This window comes from Colletotrichum truncatum, assembly GCF_014235925.2.
Source record: "Colletotrichum truncatum strain CMES1059 chromosome Unknown Contig_0002, whole genome shotgun sequence".
Lineage (NCBI taxonomy): Eukaryota > Fungi > Ascomycota > Sordariomycetes > Glomerellales > Glomerellaceae > Colletotrichum > Colletotrichum truncatum.
The window spans coordinates 3588967-3613131 of NW_027222399.1; the positions used below are offsets into that span (position 1 = coordinate 3588967).

Here is a 24165-nt window from a genome sequence, read left to right on the forward strand (position 1 = left end):
GCCAAGTTGCAGCGGCCGCTAAGGTATGAGGGGAGTTTTGGTCCCATTCAACATGACAGCGCACCACAAGGCACGTAACCCCGGGACCCGGGGTCGTCCAACCGATGGGTCCCCTCTGCTGCTTCTTTTGCTCCTTGGCTGCAAGTCAGACAAGCGGGCAGCAGCCCAACAATCCTGGCTCCTTTCGCAGAAGTCGGCGTGCCAGGCCAAGTTACTTCGGCACCTTGACATACTCTGCGGCCTGCAAAGATGACGCGCTCTAGTAGACACTAGTCTTTTGTATCCTGTTGGCCTCTCATCACTTCGTGACCTGAGTATTCTGCTTGATGTATACCGGCTCCAAGGGAAGCTCCGGGAGCCTCTCTGTCAAGTCGGATGAGCGGGCACTTCCTTGGCGGGGTGAGGGAGGGGGTACGCCTTTCTTAACGCCATTGCCTGCAGTGCCTCACCCTTGCAGCGAGGTTTTCGGCTGGCGATGGGACACCTAAAGTCATGCCTTCTCTGCCATACATGGGTCTTTGCGCCAGAAAATCCCACGAAGCAGTACAAAGCATGCACCGCCGGCTGCCCCTCTTCTTCCTGAGGCGTACCTTCTGCTGCCCAAAAGGCATGCCCCATTGAATCGAAAAGTGCGCGTGAGAGTCTCTTTTGCCCGCCCCCTTCATGTTTTCGATCCGTACTTAATATCCATGCCAATAGTTCTCTTGCGTATGCATACGCTATTGGACAGAAACTCTTACTCTGGTGTTGCTCTGCTTTTGCCCCTTGATGCAGGATGCCGCTGTCAAGGAGAAAAATGCTTACCCAGGAGGGAATTGGAACCTTTTGCAGGTGAGTTCAGGGCGGACAACGGACATCATTCCGGTTGTGGACACTGTCGACATGATACTCCTGTGCTCCAATATTCGTCCTAAGCACAGAGTGCCACCATCCTGACATCCTGACCGTCCACTTGCCAGGCTGTACGGACTAGGTTACCACCAATGCATGTGTAACGTCAGCTAGGCTTTCTAGAAACGAGAGCAGAAACTGCCAAGTCAGCATGTAGTCCCAATGCCCCGCGCCTCGCTTCCGCCGTCCGACTGCACCAAAGGTTCTGTGGAATCCCCTCGTGCTTTCACCCGCAAGACTAATGTCCTCCACCGGCCTTCTATCGAAACGATGAGAGACTCTGCTGGTGATTCCTAGACCCATAACAATTCTTACCTCTGCGATATCCTGGTCAGCGCCAGAGAAGTACTCTAACACAGCCTCGGGTACGGCCGTCTGCAATGCATGCTTGTCACCTTGCCAAGGAGATATTATCAGTTTGGCTTTGTTTGACCTCCACAGTCCATAGTAAAGAGTGGTCTGAAGTACTTCCACCAGTGTCAGCAGGTTGATTTGAATCCAACGCGCCAGCGAGAGGTTCTGCAAGTCGTTCCCAAAGTATATGGCCTTGCCAAAATGGCACCTTGGGTAGGTACAGGAACCATTAGGCGCCAATCGCAATTGAGAGGGGTTGAAACTGTGATAACGAATCAACTTTGAGATAAAAATAAAATCGAACCTAGTGAGAACCTTTCTGCCCTTCTCTTCGCCAAACGGCTAGCATGCTGCCGTTTCTGTTCCCAAGAACATGAGCAGAACTCAGCCAGGCTTTCTGTCAGCCAAGGCATTAAAACTGGCTCTGCATGCTGGTTAATGTCGTAGATCACAGTTTCTTTCCTAACGGAGAAAAAATTGCATTTCACCTTGTTGAAAGTGAGCTCTTCCTGCTCATATGCAGCCTTGCCCCTCCATCGCCACACATGCCAGAACTTTCGTCCTAGAGCGACGCACACATTAGGCGTGTTCCGGACTGCGTCAATGCGCCAACGTGCCGTTGAGGGCCAAGGGCGGCCATGATCCGCTCTGGCCGAAAACGAAAAAGGTTCTGATGATAACAGCCAGCTACAAGGTCTGATAAAATTTTAATTATAGAAGTGTTTCTGCTGCCCGGTGACTGCATCCATTCCGATGCCGCCAGCGCCAAACAAGTGGCTAGAACACTTGAAAGCCTTGTCCTGAGCAGTAGTCAGTCCTTCTTCGGTGGAAACAAGCTGTTCAATGCCCTGGAAGCTTCTGGATGGACATTGAATGACGATCTGCAAGCAAAAGTACAGGGACGCCATCACATCTTGCCTTATGATGCGGGTAACCAAAAACTGAAATCATGTTATCTCCAGCTGGCCAGCGATGCCCATACAGTCACCATGTCCTTTCGCCGAGGTTGGTTTGCCACTCTCGGCACAAAGCTTATGAAATTCGGAGGCTGCCCGCGAACGGTCGTAGTTAATACGTAGTCGGTCCAGAGAAAAAGATCTGAAGCGAGGTCCGCTAGCTTCCAGCTTCCTCTGAGAGTCTCCATTGTGGGTAGAGCAGGGACCGCATCATGGGAGTACCCCAAGAAGAGGGGTGACCAAGGCAGAGTCCTAGGTAGCTTGCTCCTTTGTAAAGGCCCCTTGAGTCGTCCTATCCGATATGTGGGTGATGCGGAGATATACAAAAGGTCGTGGCCAAATGCGTTTATACACATACTGCCTCAGCGGCTGGACGTTCCACAGTTTCTCGTCCGTCCTCTTCGTCAGCGTGTGCCTCGATTTCGGCTGCATGGTGCCTGCCCATGCGTGGGCACTTCCAAGTTCGGACAAGTGCAGTCGTAAGTGGAGGTCTTGGAAAAGATACCAAAGAGTGCGACTTTTGCTGCTCAAGCAGCAGCATGTCGCATCAGGTCTTGTTGGACCAAGTATCCGAGCATCTCCTGCCTTGCTTACTTGTATAGCAAATCCTGGGGGTACCGTGCTAGTATGAAGGCTGCCAACAGCTCGAAGTTGCGTCTGGTAGAAAAACCCGTGTGGCTGAGATACTGAATATCTTCAAAAGTGTATTAAAACATATTAAAAGAAAAGAGAAAAAAAAAAAAAACTTGAAAACTAAATAATCCTACCGCGTATTGCTTGGTTCAGTCCGCTCCAAGTTCCAAGGTCACAATTCATGCGTTTATGTACTGGATACGTTGTAGAGCGGGAGCAGATGTCGACGACGTCTAGTATAGTACAGCATGGTGCGGGTTCCTATTGCGAAGGATCCTCGAGACCTCAACTCTTTCTGGATACTGCTGCATTAGCTGGGAAACGTGGGAGGTCAGCGAGACTCAAAAGGCCGGCATGCAGCTGTTGTGGTGCCACGGCGACGGTACTTTAATGTACTTCAAGCGCTACGTACAGCACCTGTACCCCTCCGCCCATCATGTCGTTTTGTCTGTGCAATGTACCGCAGAAGGCACTCTCGCAAGCGAGTCTTGAAGAGCGTTGGAACCAAATGCTTCGATCTTGCCCAGTACAGTTCCCAGTGAGGCCCGGAATTTAGGTTTTTGGACATTGTGGGACGTTAATAGGTGGCAAAAAAGCACTGTTTGATAAGATCAGAGAATTCGATGGCATCAGCGGATTCTCATCCGTCCTTCCCCGCCTGCCAGGTCGCGGGCTCCTGCAGATCGTGATGTCCATCACTGCACTCCCTTGAGCCTCATGGGCGTCCAGCTGTGCCTCGCGTCGCACAACCTTCTGGTGCCCGCCTGGGACGGCGCCCTGCAGCAAGCCAAAAACTGAGATCCATAAACGCCGGACCGTCTCGAAGTAGCGTATTATGGCATTCCTCGACTCGCCGCCTTAGAATGATACTTGGCGTATCCATTCGAACGGGCTGAGGGGCTAGTAGAGCGCCGAGGAGGGCCGCAACCACCGATTGTCGGGAAACCCGGGTAAGAAGGGTGGTTTCACTGACATGGTAACTAATATATCAGTTTTCATATTGTGGACTGCAGCTGATGTGTGCAAGCCACGTTTGAGTGCGGAAGCCAATCCCAAGGGTCTATCTGTCATTGATGGGCCCTGAGCAATGTCACATATCGTGCAGATATGCAAAGAGACATATGGTATCAATGTGGGTAAAGTTGGTTTAACTGCGGAAATTTAACAAATCTTTGGCTGCCTTCTTAAGATTTTGCCGCAATTAGCAGCCTGCTAGCAGTCAGCATGCATTTCTGCAACCACTTCATCATTTTCCTTTGCGAAGATAGCGCTGCAGGCGTGTCAAGCATGAGCAGATGCACATTTCTCACCTCAGCTTGTTGCCAGAAGCCGAAGTCCGAACCTTCGAGTATAAAGCGGGCGTCTTGCAACTTTGTTGATGAATCGTCTCCTGGCCTTCTTGCAACCAAACAAGACTCTGGACGTCTTCAGCCTTTTACGCTGTAAACTGTTCAATCGCCCAACATCGATTCTTGGAACTTTTTGGTAATCATTATTATCAACTACCATACAATATGGACCGGTACCCCTGCATCAACAGATACAAGCACGGCGTTGATTGCCCGGGCTGGGTCAATGTCCATGGTGCTCGTTGCGAAGACTGTGTGGTTGTGAGTAAAAGTGCGAGGATGGACATGGCGTTTCCAAGCTAACGCAGCCCAGTATAACCGATAAGTGGCGAGATTCGAGGTGAAATAATCCAATGCCTTGTCTGCCATGGCAAAATCAGAGCGAACCGAGACGAGGCTACGAGAGACCCATAAGCCTGCGAGGGTAAAAAGCGAAGCAAGTGGTCACACTCTGTGGGCCCCGTCGCCCTATGGTTGAATTGTGGACAGAAAAAGCTGCGCAAGAAAAGAGCAAAACGATACAACTGGGACCGGGCCCTCCATCGACATCGGAATCTATGAATCGTTTGAGAATCTGGCGGAGGCGACAGGCCTTACACATGCGGTGCGAGGTGTTAATCATAAACCAGAATAGACCCACCCTTCTAATTCGGCATTTTTGACATCAGAATTACCAGTGTAGACAGATATGACTGCTTCGATGTGCGGATAATTGCTCTAGAGGACGTAACAGGCGCAAACGACACTACGGCGCCTTCCCCTAGAAGTTCGACGAGGCTGATCACGTCCCATGACGGACCCAAGCGCGGGCTCGCCACCGAGAAGCTACCAGCCCAGGGGTAGTGCGTGCAATGAGGAGACCTAATCTTGCGTCGTGGAACATCATTTGTAAATGTGACCCTGCACTAAGATCGTAATCGACAATGGCCTGATTGGGCCGAATGGAAAGTGACAATGGCCTTGACAGAGCAGAGAGGTACACGTGAGGCGGTCAGCGGAGAATTTCCAGGGTTAGGAGTCATCTAGATCGGCGATAACCATCAGTCGGTATCGGTAGAAGACAAAAGACGGCTGGTCAAGTCATGAGGACGGCCACAATCAAAGCGAGTGCATTGAACCGAACTGGACGGTAGCAATGTGGTATTCAACTCGTCGAGAAGAAAGGGCGCGAACACTAAACGACGATTCTGATTCGAGACTCATGCCAGCAAGCCGGTAGACTGGGGTCCTCGCATTTGTATCAAGGGATGCCAAGAAACGACGTCTTCCATGCAGGCAGATGGAGGTGGCGGCGGTGACTAATTCGACCAGTTTGTACTACATGACCCTGGCTGGGTTGGATCATCTCATCAGCGGTCTGAAGAGACGGACGAGAAAAGACTGTGCAGTAAGAGGGGATCGTACTTTGTGGTAACCAGGTGTAGAATGACCCCAATCGCCAACTTGTGATTGGAGAACTCCAACCCCTAGAGCGACTGCCGTTGCATCGTTTTGCATACGAAGGCGGTCAGTGATGATGCGGCTGTCGCCCCTAGCGGCCGTTTCTGTTTCTTCTCCCTGTTGGTGCTGACGGGTTTGCTGGCGCTGGCGAGGCCATGGCCACAAGTCGCTGCAAATGCGAGGATGCCTCCAAGTTGCGGATGTTGGGTGGCGGAACAACTCATTATTTGTGACAAGTCGCCTGCCTTGTTGTTTGGGGGCCCAGCAGGTAAGACTGCTTAGCAGCAGCAGGAGCAAGGTCAGGGTAGACGCAGAAATAAGAAATAACGTCAAAGAAAAAAAACCTCCTCTGGTACGAGCCTATTGCAACGGCAATTGGACCATGGGGAAGAAAGAACAACACGGCCTTGCCTGGCGTCCGAGATCATGCCATCGATATTGGTGATTGGTGGTGTTCTGGAGCCGAAGGGCAAATTGCCGAGATGCAATAAGACAACAAGGATGTCCTAGAATGGAAAATACTTGGCTCACTACTGCCGTTGCGACCTCAGACCATGTTGGCATAGACCAGTCCTGACCTCAGTAAACAATCCCTGTAGATGATACATTGCACGCGTATACTACGTATACTACTAAAATGCCATGTCATGAGGAAGTGAGGAATGAAGGTACAGCATCGTGAGCCAGGGTGGATACCTGGGCGGGGTGGGACTTGTTTTGGACTTCTATTCTAGTACGCTCTTTCCCAGATGTGTGTCTTGTACTTTTCGTCAAGGCAGGTACACTTGCCTGCTGCGTTGGCTCTTTCAATCCACGTGCTTGCCTTAACCGACCTCTGGTACCGTACATTGCCTGCTCTCCAATGATTAAGAAAAGTGGAGTTGGATCCTTTTCTAAGAAGGCAGGAAAGCGACATTAGAGGCAAGTGACGCGTGATACCTTCCTCAGAGCGGCGATGATGTCAGTTTAAGGAGAGAAGTAGGTAAAGTTGAATTAGGTAAGACACAGAAGACAAATCATATACAACGTTATTAAGTTGAAAGACCAGATGAAGCAATGACATGAAAGAGTAGCACCTGCCTGGGACTGTTGCCGCCAACCTTAGCGCCACAGTAGCGCCAGCCCACCAATCAAAGACAACAATCATGCCACCACGACCCGTCAAACAACGCATCCGACCGAGGTGGTCGGATGAGTATGGGGTTTGGATGGTAAGCAAATGGGAAACAGGAAAGAGACATCAGATCCAAGCAATGAGACACAAAAGCTAGCATATTCGGTACGTTACCCGCCAGGCAGAAGCGTGAGTACTACTCACTGCATGACGAGTCCTATAGCCACCGCCATCTTTTGCAGGTATCGCCGCGCCAGCATCAACATCGGCATTTAAATGGCTTTGGGGGGTGTGGGAAGAAAACATGAAGAAGAGTAGGAAAAGAAACCCTCATCGGAATGATGGCCAACGAGAACGTCGCGGTGACAGAAACCTCATGCGGCTGAGTGGGGTCGGGCTCACACGTTCGCTTTTTCTTTCGATATTATTATGTCCTTCCCTTGTCCTTCGCTCCTCGGTTAGCTAGAGGCCACATGGTGGAAGACACCATGGACAGTCGATATCGATTCTGGGTTCAATGATAAGTCTGCAAGTTCCAAGGCAGATCAGCGGGGAGCAGGGTCCCCCTCTTCCCGCATAAACGACTTTCAAGGCAACGACCCAGACGGGTGATGGAATTCTCCCCCTCCCTACAACTCCAAGACCCTACATAGGGGCCGCATACACGCCCACTCTGCGCGCCACATATGGCACACGGCACACGCATGTACCTCATTGATCCCACGGGAAATCGCCCACGATAAGTCAATGTGTTTCAACGGCAACTTGGTGATTTACGGTGAGCCATCAGACATGATAGGTGGTGATGCGGTTGCGCAAGGAGGCGATGTAGATGAGACGACAAGCGATGCGACGCAATAGAGCGTGATCCGAGGCGGGTGACGACTCGACACGACTCGACATTGCTGACAAGGTTGACAATACCGGCAGCAGGAGCAATGGGCTACTCTTTGCGCCATCACTTGCGCCAGCTCTGCCAATCCCCCACTGAAGGCGAACTCTGGATCGCGATGCAATCACCCACTGAGCCGTCCGCCTGGGAAAAGGCACCTGACCTGAATAACCGCATACCGAGTAGGGTCACACCACTCAGCCAATGCCAATCCCTTTGTGCATCTCGCCCATGTCTACCACGTTGTGGCCTATGACATCCTATCCCGTCCCAACCCACCTGAACTTGCTCGACCTGCCTCCGCATCTGTGGACTGTAACCAGTAAATACCTCGTAATAGTCACAAACCCTATCAGACTAGTCTGAATAACAGAGCCTCTTGGTCAACCCCACCATTCGACTACTAGTCCAGTAAAGGTGCCACTCACCCCTTTACCAGCTAAGGTTCCTTGCCGTCGGGGCGGGTGAAGCGAGCGTGTGAGGTGCGCGCCTGCCGTTTGTGTGCGTGCGAGGCACCCTGCTCGGAACTGCGCGCCTCCTTCCTCCTTACCCGATCCGACGTTCTCGATTGGTTGTGACCGGCCCGGGGCAAGCAACAACCCCTAAAGAGCCCCTGTAGCTCCGAGGAGTTCTATCCTGTTACTACAAGTCGATATGTCCCTGTCAGATGTCTCGCGTCAATGGGCGGCCTTACTTCACATGCGGGGGAGAGAGAGGGAGAGGACACAAGGACCAAGACTTTGTCCCATTGTATCGCTATTTTCGGTACCTACCCACCTACCTCCACCTGCAGCTGAGTCCTCAAGTAAATAGTGGTAGCCCTTTCGAGATTGGAGATCGAAAAGAGTCGCATGCAGCTTTTGGCAGCATCGCCACAGTTGTTGTGCAGGGAACAAGGGAGAAGAACCCCCAGAGGAGGGCCGCGAAGCGAAAGAGAAAGAAGCAACTGGCACATGGGACATGTTCGTGGTTATACTAGGACAGCCTGCAGCGCTCTGCTGCAGGCTGTCATGCCATGACCGGCTTGGTGAGGGCAAGATTCCGTGTTTCCGCCAAGCCATGCCTATCGGCCACCTGCTTCTTTGATGCTGTACACGAAATTTTACTCCGTTTCGGTTAATCCCACAGCGTATCTCCGCCCGGCTGCGACTAACGGAGCCTGCTCCGAAGAACGCAGATTAGTCGCTCACCAGAACCCCGCTGAAACACAATGCATGCGGAGCTCGGTCGATATCATATAATCAGGTTTGCCGCCATTAAAGTCTCATTAAGTCATTCCACTAAGCCAACTACAGCCCGCTATCACATCAAGACCGCAATGCTCATCAACAACAGGCCAACGGCCAACGCCCACGTGGTCGGCGGCGCCTTGGAGCCGGCCGTATTTCCCAATCCAAACGGTAATCCTTGCGTCTTAAAAGTTACGTTCTGGGGAATTGTCTGGTTCCAGCACTGCCCGCTTGCAACATCCAGATTCCTGAGATCGTCGGGTACCTTGAAGAACATGTAGTTGTTTTGCGGGATGTCCTTGAAACCCTCCGTGTTGTAGGGGAACTTGTCACCAGAGTCGGTGGCGCTGGTGTTCCGTAGCAGAATACACAGTACCTGGTTCGGGTAGTCCTTGAACATGGCGGGATACGCCTTCATTACATCCGAGTTCGTCGTGTCTCCGACCAAGATGAACTTGCGTTGGGGGAAGGTCTGAAAGATCTTGTCCAAAAGGAACCGGCGAATAGAGAGCGTGGCCTGCACGTCCGAGAAATTAAGAGGCCGCGTGTCAAAGCTGCCAAGAGGATAGGTTTTGTAGATGAACTCCATGTAATTCCGGGTAACCTGCTCTGGCGTAGTGGTCAGGTAATGAAAGTGAAAGTCCGGAATTGACGCGGACCAATTGGCATAAATTTCCGGCATGTTTTCCCAAGGTGTGAAGGGACGAGCGAAAGAGTTGAGGAGGCCCTCCTTGGGCTGGTAAATCTTGGTAACACGCAGGATGTCGTCAATATCAGATATGATGGTAGTGCCCTGTGGGGGGACAAGGTACGCCGTGGCATTACCTGTCAACGTGCCGTTGGCATACATGTTGAGTGTTTGGATCGAGTTTGTTTCGTTTCCTGGAATCATGTGCCCGCCGTTGCTTCCCGTGGTGTTACGCAGCTTCACAAAGGCATCGAAATCACCCTCAGCGGTGGTCAAATACGGCATGTTGATGCTTTGAGCACCACCACGGGCATTGACAGCTCCTCCGCTTGCACCTGGCCTTACAGCCACGTTGTTGACAAAGTTTATGGTGACATTCTGGTCATCTTGCTGGACGACAAAAATGGACTTCGTCACATTGCGAGCTTGGGCTTGCTGGTCCGGGGGCAGCTGATCAACATCTACGTCAATGAGGAAGATATTGGCGAGGTCGTCAACTTTGGATTGGCTGATGTTAGGCTGCTTGAAGACGTTGCCGTGAACACGGACATTCCATCCTTCGTCGGTCCAATTGCCATAGGCCCTGTAGGGATGTTAGTCATCAGCCAATTGCATAAGCGTCATCATTAAACGCTGTGGCTACTTACGGTACGTTCAAAACTTGGGTGGGTTGGGCTGCAAGATCACCATCGTTGATTCCAAGGGAGCTGAGAACCTGGGTGCCGGTAGGAAAGCCCTGAAAGAAGTTCGGAACACCGGACGCGACAAATGAAGATATGTCGCTTCCCAAGCCACCCAAGACACTGTGAACGTAGTTGCCAATGTCGTCGCTGAGGTCAGGGCTTCGTCGGACGCGTGTGGGTGGAGGGGTGATCATGGGGTGTCGCGCGTCAACCGGGTGAGGTTTGTCGGCGGGGGCCGCAAGGACTGCAGGAAGAAGCGCCAAAGGCAACAGAGACGCGCGAAGAAAAGCCATGATGCGTATTAAGAGCTTGACGACGATGACAGCCCACGTCAACTTCAAACGAGAACAATAGACGCGACGGATGAAGGTAATGTACGCAATGATCCAAGACGGCACTAACCCCAACCAAATTAGAAGACTCGGAAGGACCTCAAAGGAAGAAAAGGTACTGCGCGACGGATGAGGAAGAGAGAAGCATGCAGTTAATGTTGTTTGTTGGTTGTAATGCAGACAGGGCCCGTGGTCCAGCCAAGCCTTTCCTGGAATGGTTGCAGTTGTGACGTCAAAGGCTGGGGGGGGGGGGGGGGGTTTTGGGCCGGGATTGAGCATTTAGTGGGTTTCAGATGTATGTTGGGGAAGCAAATCAAGCTTTCATTGTGGGGCAGCTGTCACTCTAGCGAATGGCTTTTGAGGGTTGAATTGATTACTACGGACATGCGGCAACTTCAAATGTTGATTGATGGGATGTTCCTGGAGCTATGATGGAAAAGTGTTTTCGATGCCAATGCGAGTTTCAAGGGTCGCCCGTGAACAACTGGGCAAATTCAAAATAAGCAACCCTATGCTTTTGTTTCTGATCATACAACCCAGCCGTACCATGTCCAAGTACACCCAATAGTTCCCTGTTCTCAGCCCCAGCTGTACCGAAACCCCCTGTCCGCGAATCTCAGTTCTCGGCCCTGCCCGACGAGTTAGCACCTGTACAAATATGAGTTTCCAGAACCGGTGTGACTTATCCCCAGCAGCAGGGGGTTGCCATCCCGCCATTGCTGGAGGGATAGCAACCAGGGCTACCTCCCGATGGCCTGCCCTTTTGCTCAAAAAATAAAAAATCGCACACTCCGAGTGGCTCGGAGCACCCGCCAGTTCATTTCCCCAACGATCCTAGACAAGCACAAAGCTTTGACTCCAACACGAGATGGGTCCTAGAATTGTCTGGATTTGTCCAGCTAGTGGCTTCCTACCTACCTCAGCAAGGGTCGCTTGCTTTGCTCTCTGCTCACGAGCCTCCACCATCATTTACTCAATCCAGCAGGGTTGTGCGAGTTGTATCGCAGATTGGGCCGTCCTCGACGATCGAAAGACTCTCTCGGTGTGTATTGCACGGACTCCTGGGACAAGTTTTTGTTTCCTCTCAATCGAATCTGGAAAGCTCGAGAAATGAGGGCGTTCCGCGCGGACAAAAAACATCCATAAAAAACCGCGCTCTCATCTGTTGGTCAACCATGTCTGGGACAACAGGGATGTGCTGCACTCAAGTGAGAGCAACGAGGGTTTGGCGTCCTCCGATATCGTGGGACAACACCCACGATTGAAGGCTAATGCGCCTGACCAGATCACATGCGGGCATGTCACACCCATGGCATTTGCCGTGGTGTGGCTCGGGGAGACGCTGACTGGCTATGAGATCTGATGCAGGGAGCTTGTCTGCTGAGTAAGTCCAAGCCGTACCTGGGAGGTTTGGGTGCCGAAAGCTGTCATCACGGCAGTTCGAATGTCAGATCCAGAGTTTCTGTTGGTAGCTATGGCCTACTTGCAACACCAAAGTGCGACTGGCAAGGTGAGACCACAACGGTGTGAAGAAACTCTGATTCTGACTGCTTGTGGCCAATGCTGTGCTCTTTCCATCCCTCTTTGTACGTGGAGATAGCCGCCGCTTGGGCATATCAACTAGTTGGGAAAACAAGTTGCTCCCTGCACGAGCCCACGAGTCATGTCTGCCATCGCACCCAAGCGATCTATTCGCGGCCAGAGTACTGGTTCCAGCGGGTTGGTCCTGACGAGCGGCCTCAGACCAGAGGCTCTTACCTAAACGACTCATAGTAACCTCCCTTTCGCGCATCAGATGATGACTGGACTGTGTTCCCTGCCAGTCCGTCCACAGAGGCCTCGGTCTGCTTTGCTTTTCAGCGGCGCAGCATCGCGGGCAGGCCACGCGTACTTAAAAGGCAGAGTCGACGACTGCAGGCGCAAGACTTGAACCAAAGGGCAACTTAGGGTTAAGTTCCGAAACTCATTCTCTCAGCCAAACTGTATTGTCGGGCAGGAACGCCCATAGACCACGATAGATCCAAGCGCGGCAAGCTCGAGGTCCTGATACAGGCTCGGATGCGACGTATCGTGGCCATCCAGCTTGTGATGAGAGGTCTTCGATAGACATTCCGTGAGGAAAATGAGAGTCGGAGAACTGAAGGGGAGGCGTCGTGTAAAATATAGCCGCGCCCGAAGGGGACGCGAATGAGAGAGAGCCTATAGTTCGATCGCGTTGAACGTTTCCAACTGGTCTTCAACATCGTATCACAAACTTGGGTACCGGCGAAGACCGAGTATCAAGTAATGACTCTTGCAATTGAGAACTGTGGAAAGTGTGGATGCGTAATATGATGAAGGTAAGATTGAGTTTGCAAAGACCGAATAACACGGAAAGAGTATCATTCTGCTGTAGGCACGCCTTCCGGATTTCGCGTTGAGACGCGCGCACCCACGTGATGAGCCCCACACAGTGTATATAACTTCACACTGGCCTTCACATACCACCAGCACTGTTACGTCAAGCTCAATTACTAAGATGAAATATATCCTGCCTGAACATCACGAACGAACCGCCATGGAAACGGACACCCCCGGAAAAGATCCCCGCTCAAAGCTCGCCGACAGTATTCTTGACGCTGGGAAGCGGGCATTTGACCCCTCTGCTGACCCCGCTTCGAAGGAAGCCGCCCAAAGAGAGTTCCAGCAACTTATCGATGGGTAGGTGAAGGCGGCTTGTTACCATTACAGGCAAAGAATTCTAACAAAAGGTCTAGGAATGGATCTTGGAATTTGCTGCTCGTCTTGAACGCCTTGATTAAGCCCAACGTTGTGCCACAATGGCTCCGTCCCGAACTGATGAAGATTTTGACCCTGATTCCTTTACGACCTGACGGTGTTCGAGGAACGATGGAGTTCATTTTTTCCGTACATCCTAGCAGCACTCTCAAGGCCTCTGAGGCCGCAGCTCCTCAAAAAAGGGGCGCGAATATTACGCAGGAAGCTATGGCTGTTGTTACTCGAATTTTGACTTCGCCTCCCACCACTGTGCCGCCGGAAGAATGGTTCTCGATAATTGAGCCCCAGCTCACTGTGCTATTAGACGGAAAGGAGGGCCAAGAACTTATTACCGCCGCGGCTCAGATCATTATGTTTGGCGTCTTGGGAAGGAAGCAATTTGGCGCACCCGGTAAGTTTCGTTGATAAGCTAGTGAGACATTCGCTAACCGCGATGTAGGATCTCCTGGCTGGAACGTATTTGTTGAGCCGTTATTGTGTAACTTGAACCCATCCCGAAAGGGTATTTCCACACCAGTGATCAAACAAGAAGCTGTCGATGTTGTTGATCTGAGTGGGAAAAGTGTTCTTGTCACTGCCGAACATCTGTTTGTGACCTTTAAACGTTTGTCGTCTCTAATCAACTCGACACCTTACCCAGCACAAACCAGGAGAATGCTTGACCCTGTGCTACCTCAGCTATGGTCCATTTCCTGCTGGGGGGATATAAGTGCGAGAACAGAGGAGCGATACTCAAAACCGGCCCGTTCACTGCTCCACACATTTCTGAAGCTGAGCGCTCCCATCACCAAGTTGCATCTAATCATTGAAAACCTTGTCTACAATGGAGAATCAGCGAAAGATAAGGTCCAATGGCAATACCAGGCCACACCTGACGGGGACCTACAAATAGGCGCGATCCCGCTAGGCCAGGCCTCGGAGATCCCCCAGCTGAATTGGAGTGAAATCCAAAAGCGATCCGAAGCCCTCATTCGTCTCATGACTGCAAGCTGCACCTCAGAAGAGATATCTTCGTTTTTCTTGGAGCTACTGGGTGGCTGGTTTCAGTCAACGAATATTGCCAAGAAGCCAAACATCTTGTTTCGTTCAGAGGAAAAGGAGCCTCGAAACGAGATTACCAAGCTCCTGGAGATTACTGTTCTCCAGAGGATGTTAGAGCAAATACCGGAAAAACTTATAAGTCGCGTGACGCAGGTTCTAGAACTGGCGTGCCAGATATTGGACCCTGAAAGCCTCGAAGACCAGCCGGACGAGATTGTCTCTGTGGCTTTGAGCTTGTTGAATCTGGTAATTACCGCATCAAGCTTTAAAAAGTCAAATCTCAAGCCCGAAGTCTCTCAGATACTGGAGTCATCTCTGGACAAACTCGGTAAATCCGGACGTCCTGATGTGTCACCGACTGCGAAGAACCTTGCCCTTCTACTTCAGTATCGCGATGCCATCGACCCAGAGGAGGAAGATGCATTTGTGCCCACCGATAGGCAAGTTGAAGACAGAAAAACATACAAACTTGCCTTGGAGTACATCACTCAGGCTGACAATCCTCCACCGGTCCGTTCCGAGGGCCTTAATCTCATATCTAGATTGGTGGCTTCGAACAGTTCGATATTGGATATTCAATCAACACTTGTACTCCTGTCGTCGTTACTACAAGACAGCGAAGATTTCATTAATCTGCGGGTTATGAAGCTTTTTGCACAACTCGCAAACAAACACCCCAAGGCAGCCACACAGGAGATTCTCGAGCACTACTTGGATGCAAAAGAAACGTCCACGAATGATGTCCGTTTACGTTTTGGAGAGGCCTTGCTTCAAGTTATTCAGCGCCTCGGCGAGACGTTTACTGGTGATGCTGCAAAAAGGGTGTCCGAGACGCTTTTATCGATTGCTGGGAGAAGAGGGTATCGTCCAAAGACTGAAGCTAAACAGGCCCGGGAGAAACGTCTACAAGATGTAAAGAAGAAGCAGGCCGAAGACGCCTGGGGAGGCGATGTACCTGACCTCGGCGACGACGTGACTGAGGAAGAGCAAGCCAAGAACGAGATTTTGACGCAGATTGTTGAAGGATGGGAAAGCAAAAGAGGCAGTGAAGACGTTCGTATGCGCACATCTGCGTTGTCCATCTTCGCCTCCGGAATAGAGACAAACATCACCGGAGTTGGCCCCGACCTGGTTTCCATTGCAGTTGACCTCTGCATTAACGTTCTCGCCCTCGAAAGGGAACCTGAGAAGGGTATTTTACGACGAGCAGCCATCTTGCTAGTTCTAGAGTTTGTCAGAGCCCTTGATGCCGCGAAGCAGTCAGGAAGACGACTCGGGTTTGGTTTGACTGATCAAAGCCGGGAAGACATTATGAGAACGCTGAGGTATGTCGCAGTTACGGATAACGATGGTCTGGTCCAGCAGCATGCCCGAGATGTGATAGAAAGCCTGGAGAACTGGCAGCTTGCTACCATGTTACCGTCTTCGGAGAGCTCTGCCACAGAAGCCAGTATTGGCCGATTAGCGGGCTTAGCGATTGACCAGGATCGATCTTTGCCTTTCGTCAATACCAAGCGGCCCAGAATAGAAGAAATCGAATGAAGCAGACAACTATCCAAAATAAAAGCCCTAGGTTTATTGTAATACTATCTGGGACTGAGAGCAGTTGACTAGTGCTACGATACCCATTGAGTTTAGATGATTTACGGCCCGGACCGAGGTCGTCTAAGAGAAAGATTGGATGAACATCGGATAGATGCATATCTGTGATCACGTGATAGCGCGCCACTCGCGGCTCGCGCTTTGGACGGTACCTTGTTGTGCAACCCAGAATACCTAGATAGTGATGTATTCAATTCGCCTTGCGCTAAGCTAAACACGCGCCTTAAACTCCCCACCTCGCGATTTCAGGTTGCCACCACCACTCCTCCATGATGGCTTCTACCCGAATCATCGCAGATTCGGATGATTCCGACGATGACTTTGACCTAGGGGACAGTCCCCCAAAACATCCAACATCCAAGTTGCCCACCGAAAGCCGGTCATTTGATCCAGCGAGTGCCGCAACAAGCTCTACGGACCTCCAAGTCTTCCAAGAGATTTACAACGAGCAACGACGTGTGGCCACAAGTGAAGGCTTGCCACACCCCGATTCCTCTTTAGAACCGAATAATTCAGGTCCTAACTCTGGGTCTCTAGGCGTGTTAACTCAGACCAAGCAAGACATCGTTAATATTTCATCGCTGACATCCGTCACCGATCCTACTATGGGACCGAATCTTGCGAAGAAGCCCAGAAAGCTGGAGACCGTAGACTTGACGCAGGTCACAACGCCGGGAAGGAGTACCAACAACACGCCGAAGGATATGTGGGAGGTTCCCAGCAGCCCCATAGAGCAGGAGGCTGCGGCTGTTGGGATTATGGCAAAAAACAAAACACCCAGCAGCAGCAAGAGAAAGCGAGGAAACAATGTTGAGTTCACGTCACCGTTGGCGACTGCGATGCCGTCACAGGGTTCGACGCAGCCTTTCGACACTACGCCGGCGGGTAGAGGGAACTTTGCCTTGATGGAAATGGCCAAAAAACAGAAACTTGATATACTAGTATCATCTGCACCGGCGGAGGACGATGTCGATATGATCATTCCTCGGGAAAATAGTTCGGTAATAATGGACGCACCGGTCTCGGGACAAAAGCCAGTGTCTTTGTACATTGAGCCTCGAAGTTTAAGTGCTAGCCAGCAGCGGCAGTATGAATATTATTCGGTCAATCCGTCTCCAGACGATCTGAGGCCAGAACCTTCTCGTCATTTCACGACCCAACAGATGACAACCCGTTCTAGCGGCGCTACGACGATAGCCTACTCTACGCCAAGCCAGACACGAGTGCGGGGTGGGCTTCAGGATTCGTTCTCTAACAGCATTGATTCGGAACGTAACTCCCAGCAAGACCAAGAAATACCTGAAGAGGTCGTGCCATTCAAGGTAACAGCTGAGCTGCAATCATCGCCAGACATTATATCTGCAGCTCCGGTGCGCAGGCAGAAGAGCAAGGCTCAAAACTCATGTCCTCGGGTATCAGAATCACAGACCACAGAGAAGTGGCCATCGGACAGTGATGGATTTCACGGCGAAGAATTGTACAAGCCCCGCTCTAGCCGACGTCGAGGTAGCGATACGAGTCGGCAAAGTGATGCTCAGAATGCAACATGCACCGAGGCACCTGTGGCTGATATGAGACCATTTACGCAAGGGACCGTGGAGGAAGTTGCGCCAATTAATCCTACACAGGCGAAGAAAAGAGGACGTCCTAGGAAATCAGATGCTGCGGTAACTGCTGGGCCCACTGACAGCAGCTTGGCATGGCCACGGGACGACGTTGGGGATAAATTTGCCGAAAATCCGGCTGCAGCGGACTCCAGTACAGCGGTTACACAGCAAACCAAGAAGAAGAGAGGGCGGCCAAGAAAAACTGACAAGATGTTGACGGATAGCGTGCAGCAGGCATCCGAGGAGCAACATGCAGTCACAGAACCCGCCGACCAGGCCAAGGAAAATCTCGCATCGATGGATTCAGAACATGCATGTGATGAACGACCGCCGGAGCAGGCTGAACATGCCACCAAGGCCAAAAATAGAGACAGAGAGAAAAAGTCGAGATGCACAGATGAGATGGATGAAGCAAGGGCTTTGCAGGCAACGACGCATGACAACGGGGTTGTGAGGGCCGGATCCGACGGGCCGGATCCGCAAAAGACAGCGACGGAAGGGAATGTGGCGGCGACAGCAGCAAGTATCACGACAGGCAAGAAGGACGAAGAGGAAAAGGAGTTGGTCGGCAAAGGTAAAGCTGATGGGAAGCAGGGAGGACGGATAGGTGCATCGTGTCAAGTGGTAAAACCTCTTTATCGGGTGGGGCTCAGCAAGAAGTCGAAGATCGCGCCACTGCTCAAAATTGTGCGAAAGTGACACATTTTGATGCAAGATGCGACAGGGGGGTTGCTTTAAGGGAGTGGACGGATGGCTGACGGCGGCGGCGGCGGCAGTGGTTGCATTTCTTTTTTTTCTTTTCTATTTTTTTTTTTTCCAAAGATACCCGAGGCATGATCAGGCGTTGAGGAAAGAACAGCGGGCAGGCATTGCAGCAAAAGAGAGAGATGAATTTACACGAGGCTTTATGGTACTTGTACGCGTAACCGACATGCCATTTTGATGGTGATGGTAGAAGAAGATGAAGGGGAGGGAGGGGTTTTTCGGGAGAGTACACGTAGTGTCTAGCTTAGTGTGTGAATGGAGGCCTCCGCGAAATGCTTAAAGGAACAGTTGCCATTTAGTGAATAGTGAGTCGAACATGCAAAGGGTATAAACAAACCAGTCACCAGTCCGTAACAAACTCGGGGTCAATAGTTAGTTGCAAAGGTATCAACAATAGCAAGGAGGTTGATGTTGAGGCCCAATAGAGCTGATCTGCATGGAGGGGTTGGAGGGGTAAATAATCGACTGGAGGGGTAGTAGCAACAGGCGTCAAATGGCATGGTCGCGCGCGGCTGCAGCCTGTTAATTCTGGTGATTTTTGGAGGGGCATTTTTGGGAGCATCAGCAGTGTACAGTGCTACAAGGTAAGGTATGTCTATATTTTTGGGATAACACTGAAGAGGGAGACTCAAGTGGGATGACAGGTTGCACAATGTCCAATCAGAGAGCCGATATTGGGGAACCTCCAGCCTGGGACCCTAGCAGACTTGGCATCCCGTCATCGCTGAATGGCATTCGTTATAGCGGGCATGGCCAACCCCGCGGCGCCTTTTTTTTCCCCTCCCAGCGTAAGTGGTCCACCGCCGCCTGTGTCCCGCTTCCCGATTGATCACTAGTGCGGGGCAAAATTTGCGGTCACCGAGTACGCTAGCAAAGTTGCACGACTGGATTGGCGTGGGGAGGGTGAGAAGAAGAAGAGGGGAGCAGACGCAGATAGTGTGCTACAGTAGAGAAAGAGAGAGAGAGAGAGAGGGGAGAGGAGGAGAGAGGGGGGCGGGGCGGACAGTCGCCGCTACAACCCCGACTCCCGACTGGATGACCGACCTTCGGCCGCTTGACGTGCTGGTGTGACTCGTTTTTTTTCTTTCCTCTTCTGTCCATTTGCTCACCATCCTGCCGCCGCTTTTCCTCAGCCTTGAGATCTTGCATTTCGCAGAGACGAGGTCTCGCGCATCTTCCCCTTACTTCCCGCTCCCCTTTTTTCCTTTCAATTGGGCTTCCACTCCCGTTTCCCGCGCCCCTTTACTTACCGCACAAGGCATCATGGCCACTAACGGTACCAACACCACCATCAATGGCAACACCGGCACCGGCACCGGCACCACACACACCCAGTCGCAGCGCTATTTGAGCACTCGCGGCGAGGACAGTGGTGTATGTTTCTCCCCATTCCCCCCCCTTCTCTCTCTCTCTCGCCCCTTCCCCCCAATCTGCGTCATTTGGTTATGCTGGTCATCGGCCGCCGCCCTCTTTCGCTGAAAGGGCGAAACCGCTGATCGCCATTCTAGTTCTCTTTCGAGGAGGCCGTCCTCAAGGGCCTCGCCAGCGACGGCGGTCTTTTCATCCCCGAGCACATTCCCCAGGTCGACAACTGGCAGGCCTGGAAGGATCTCTCTTTCCCCGAGCTCGCTTACGAGATTCTGTCCCTCTACATCTCCCCCTCCGAGATCCCCTCCGATGACCTCAAGGGCATCATCAACCGAAGCTACGCCACCTTTAGAGCCCCCGAGACCACACCGCTCCGTCACCTCAAAGACAACCTCTACCTCCTCGAGCTTTTCCACGGCCCTACCTTTGCCTTCAAGGATGTCGCTCTGCAGTTCCTCGGCAACCTGTTTGAATACTTCCTGGTGCGCAAGAACGAGGGCAAGACAGGAAAGGGTATGCACCCGTAGACCAGACCCACGCGCGCGCGCGCGCGGAGTATAGCTTGTATGATGGGGCATATATGCCCGGACTAACATGTTTTGTGCAGACAGACATCACTTGACTGTTGTCGGCGCCACGAGTGGTGACACCGGATCCGCTGCCATTTACGGTCTGCGCGGTAAGAAGGATGTCTCCGTCTTCATCCTCCACCCCAAGGGCCGCGTGAGCCCCATTCAGGAGGCTCAAATGACGACCGTCCTGGACAAGAACGTTCACAACCTCGCCGTCACCGGCACCTTCGATGACTGCCAAGTAAGCAAGACTATCACATGCCACATTTGCTCTCTGCTAACACAAAGGTCTTTTTTTTTCTTCCTTAGGACATCGTCAAGGCCCTCTTCGCTGACTCCGATATCAACTCGACCCACAACCTGGGTGCCGTCAACTCCATCAACTGGGCCCGTATCCTTGCCCAGATTGTCTACTACTTCCACTCCTACTTCTCCCTTGCCAAATCCTCCGACTCCTTCAAGCTTGGCGACAAGGTTCGCTTCGTCGTGCCTACCGGTAACTTTGGCGACATCCTCGCCGGCTACTTCGCCTTCCGCATGGGCCTTCCTGTCGACAAGCTTGTCATCGCCACCAACGAGAACGATATTCTGCACAGGTTCTGGACGACCGGCAAGTACGAGAAGCAGCCCGCGCCTCCTTCGGAAGCCACCGGTGGCCTTGCTGTTGATGGCGTGAAGGCGCACGAGGACGGAGTCAAGGAGACACTTAGCCCCGCCATGGACATTCTCGTCTCGAGTAACTTTGAGCGTCTCCTGTGGTTCCTCGCCTACGAGTTCGCCTCCAGCGCCGGCATGGACGACGAGTGGAACAAGAGGCAGGCCAGCCAGGAGGTCTCGTCTTGGCTCGTCGACCTGAAGACCAAGGGCGGTTTCGGCCCCGTATACAAGGACGTCCTCAACTCTGCCCGTCGCGACTTTGAGAGCGAGCGCGTCAGCGACCCCCAGACCATCGAGACCATCAAGGACATTTATAACCAGATCGACTACGTGTTGGACCCCCACTCCGCCATCGGTGTCGCCGCCTCCCTGCGGTCCATTGAGCGCGCCGACGCCCAGGTGCCGCACATTTCTCTCTCCACCGCCCACCCCGCCAAGTTCGCCGGCGCCGTCGACCTGGCGCTCAAGGAGGAGGAGGGATTCAACTTCAAGGAGAAGGTGCTGCCGACCGAGTTTGTCGGCCTGGAGGAGAAGGAGAAGCGGGTCACGGAGGTGGTCAACGACTGGCAGAAGGTCAGGGAGATTGTCAGGGCGCAGGTTGATGAGGAGCTCAAGGCTGCCGAGAGCAGCTGAAGGAAGTATTTGAAAGTTTAAAGCATACCAAGCATAGGAAATCATATAAGCGGCTGTTCCGGGGGTGGGGGTTGTAGAGCCGGAGCCACAGGAAGCAAAGCAAGAACAAGAAGAGGCATACATTTTGCCCGAGTGTGCTTTTTTCCCTTTCTTTTCTCTCTCTCTCTCTCTTTTTCTTATTGGTCGGCGGGAGGTAACATTCAAATCTTGATAGCTTTCGGTGATTGGCATCTCGGTTTACTGCATCGTCAGATTTGTCTCTTGATGTTTTGTTCTATTTTTTTATTTTATTGGGGAGCCCTATAGAAGAAAAACGTTGCCGGTTGTCAGGGACGCAAAGGGAAGGAAAGGGAAGAGACATGTCAGGGAAGACGGAGGACATTGTTTCTCGCATTGCATGAGACGGGGTTCTTTTATTTTTTTTGTGAGACTGCGGTTGACTGAGAGGGGAGAGAGCACACGCACACGCATATGAGGATGGATGATTCCCTTTATTTCCTTTGGTTTTTTTTTGAGAAACGTAGAAAGCAAAAAAGGGGACGGACGACCCGATTAGCGGAGTGCAATGATGAGAATAGCCACACACCAGAAAAAAAAAAAAAAGGAATGCATGGTTTTCTGACGAACATTGTTTTCTCGAGATTTGGGATTTTTTGTTGGGTTACTTTTTTTGTCAATGCCGTGATTCCCGAGTCCCCTCCGTCTCTCTCTCTCCCTCCCTTTTTCTTCGTGAATTTTCGCTTCTGGGTTAATTTTGGATTGCGTGAGGGAAAAGGTTTGACATGTCGGATGCCCACCAAACTCTCGCCTAGTTTTTATCAATGATGGACGCCGACGGGAGGTTTGTTGTAGAAGGTTAGAATGGTCTGGACTGAGGTGGTTCTCGGGGGGGGACTACTAAGCTTTTTTTTTTGTGGTGTTCTGGCATGTGATGTGAGGCCCGGATGCTGCTATAAGAAGCTGGCTTGCGTCGTCTTGATCATGGGGTCTGGACGGTTTAGACAGTCTGAGCGGGAAGATAACTCACATTATTATATCACGAATGTTTATTTCCCTGGCAAAATCGAGAAAAAGTACTGAAGAAATGGCGCATAAAATGAGCCAGGGCGACAAGTCGCGCATTCAATCGTCGCAGGTGAGTGGATTCGAACACAATGCCCTTCCAAGAAGGGCGATACTGGTGTAGACTCACGTATTGTAGGACAAGAGCGGCAAAGACATGAGCTCCGGCGGCTTCGCTGCTCGGGCCCAATCTGCGGCGGACAAGAACGTCAACGCTGGTCTCGGGGGACAGCAGAGCGGGCAGAGCGGACAGGGCGGACAGGGTGGACAGCAGGGGCAGAAGAAGTAGCGGCTGCGGAGGGTGGTTCGTTATGAATGAGAGGGGCAGCTACAAGATGCAGAATATACAGCTTGTTTGCTGGTTTTGATGTTCCGTCATGTGCTTAACCTAGGGGTCAGGTTGTGTGGCTGTTTGGTGATGGGTGCGGAGAGTTCCGCATCTTGACTTTCTGCCGGGCTCGGGCGTAGACAAGAGTTCTAGATTGGCACGCCCATCAGATCGGAGAGTGTGAGATGGTCGGTACGGTATGCATGGGACGTGGGGGTATCAGCTGCAGAAGCTGAACGGGACCGGCTCGCATAGAATGTATTCCTCGCTCCAGTGGACAAACTCTGGTAGTTTTCATTCATGACTGTCAGAACAGACCAAGGGTGAGGACTTACAGATGCCTACTCAAAGAGATACTTTGCTCAGTTGTTAGGCATTGTACGGGCGGATGAGCATTTCCGCTATAAGCACCCGCGTCATCTCTTTACTGAAGCATTACGGACTCTAGCAAGTGTTGCTCCGTGGGCATTTGTTGATGAGCCTGTACTGCTGGAGAGGTAAATGTATATAAGAATGTCAACAATTTGACATGGCTGTAGCCAATTATACCAACTGCATCTACATATACTTCCCAGTATGAACAATTAACATTAAGACAAGAAACTATTTGTTATCACCAGTTTGTTGTAAAGCTTACATCCTACCATGAAACCACTGTCTAGAAGTATTTAAGCTGGAAGACTAGTTGATATCCCTCCAACACAGTAAATCACAGCTGATATTCAAAAATTTCACAAAAGCTGCATTGCATACTTGCCTCTACAGTGGGATCCAAAAATCGGCTGCCCAAAGCCACAGTGAGACAGCAAAAAGATTGCGCCGAGGGGGAATCGAACCCCCGGCTCCCCGACGCTGCTTGATGGCAACGGAGAATTTTACCACTAAACCATCGGCGCGGTTGTGTGATCCTGGTGATTGATGATCTACACCGGGATTGTTGAGATGCGGAGGGTGGAGGTGAGGTTATATCGCGCGTTGGGATGGGGGTTTGTGGACCAGTGGTGGATGGCGATGGGGCCGGGTGGGTGGTCCCTTTGGATCGAACTATCGCGACGGAAATGCAGACGTAATGTTATTGTAAAGAGTAACCATGATCTGGGAGATTTGGAGATTAAAATTCTCCGTAAAGCTGTTTGACAAGCTCTATGCTCATTAACAAGTTTACCAACTTTGCAACAGCAGCATGAGGCC

At 51.7% G+C, this 24165-nt stretch overlaps 7 protein-coding genes across 7 annotated transcripts; 5 read left to right on the forward strand and 2 right to left on the reverse strand.

The window, feature by feature from the left end:
- Window positions 1–969: 969 nt before the first annotated feature.
- Window positions 970–1658, reverse strand: CTRU02_203920 (uncharacterized protein; the record flags this gene model as incomplete). The annotated part of the gene is made up of 2 exons (XM_036722497.1): window positions 970–1507; window positions 1561–1658. 2 exons carry the CDS (start codon window positions 1656–1658, stop codon window positions 970–972), a joined length of 636 nt encoding a protein of 211 aa, XP_036586103.1.
- A 2690-nt stretch (window positions 1659–4348) lies between these two features.
- CTRU02_203921 (uncharacterized protein) lies at window positions 4349–4486 on the forward strand (the record flags this gene model as incomplete). The annotated part of the gene is made up of 1 exon (XM_036722498.2): window positions 4349–4486. One exon carries the CDS (start codon window positions 4349–4351, stop codon window positions 4484–4486), a length of 138 nt encoding a protein of 45 aa, XP_036586104.2.
- Window positions 4487–8931: 4445 nt separating this feature from the next.
- On the reverse strand, window positions 8932–10522 carry CTRU02_203922 (uncharacterized protein; the record flags this gene model as incomplete). Its single annotated transcript, XM_036722499.1, has 2 exons — window positions 8932–10129; window positions 10194–10522. The coding sequence occupies 2 exons, from the start codon at window positions 10520–10522 to the stop codon at window positions 8932–8934; spliced, it is 1527 nt and encodes a 508-aa protein (XP_036586105.1).
- Window positions 10523–13079: 2557 nt separating this feature from the next.
- CTRU02_203923 (protein required for cell) lies at window positions 13080–15922 on the forward strand (the record flags this gene model as incomplete). Its single annotated transcript, XM_036722500.1, has 3 exons — window positions 13080–13261; window positions 13318–13730; window positions 13779–15922. The coding sequence occupies 3 exons, from the start codon at window positions 13080–13082 to the stop codon at window positions 15920–15922; spliced, it is 2739 nt and encodes a 912-aa protein (XP_036586106.1).
- A 332-nt stretch (window positions 15923–16254) lies between these two features.
- Window positions 16255–18288, forward strand: CTRU02_203924 (threonine synthase; the record flags this gene model as incomplete). Its single annotated transcript, XM_036722501.1, has 1 exon — window positions 16255–18288. One exon carries the CDS (start codon window positions 16255–16257, stop codon window positions 18286–18288), a length of 2034 nt encoding a protein of 677 aa, XP_036586107.1.
- A 1329-nt stretch (window positions 18289–19617) lies between these two features.
- CTRU02_203925 (threonine synthase) lies at window positions 19618–21584 on the forward strand (the record flags this gene model as incomplete). Its single annotated transcript, XM_036722502.2, has 4 exons — window positions 19618–19728; window positions 19863–20235; window positions 20330–20535; window positions 20604–21584. The coding sequence occupies 4 exons, from the start codon at window positions 19618–19620 to the stop codon at window positions 21582–21584; spliced, it is 1671 nt and encodes a 556-aa protein (XP_036586108.2).
- Window positions 21585–22668: 1084 nt separating this feature from the next.
- On the forward strand, window positions 22669–22935 carry CTRU02_203926 (uncharacterized protein; the record flags this gene model as incomplete). Its single annotated transcript, XM_036722504.2, has 2 exons — window positions 22669–22719; window positions 22786–22935. The coding sequence occupies 2 exons, from the start codon at window positions 22669–22671 to the stop codon at window positions 22933–22935; spliced, it is 201 nt and encodes a 66-aa protein (XP_036586110.2).
- Between the last annotated feature and the right edge of the window lie 1230 nt (window positions 22936–24165).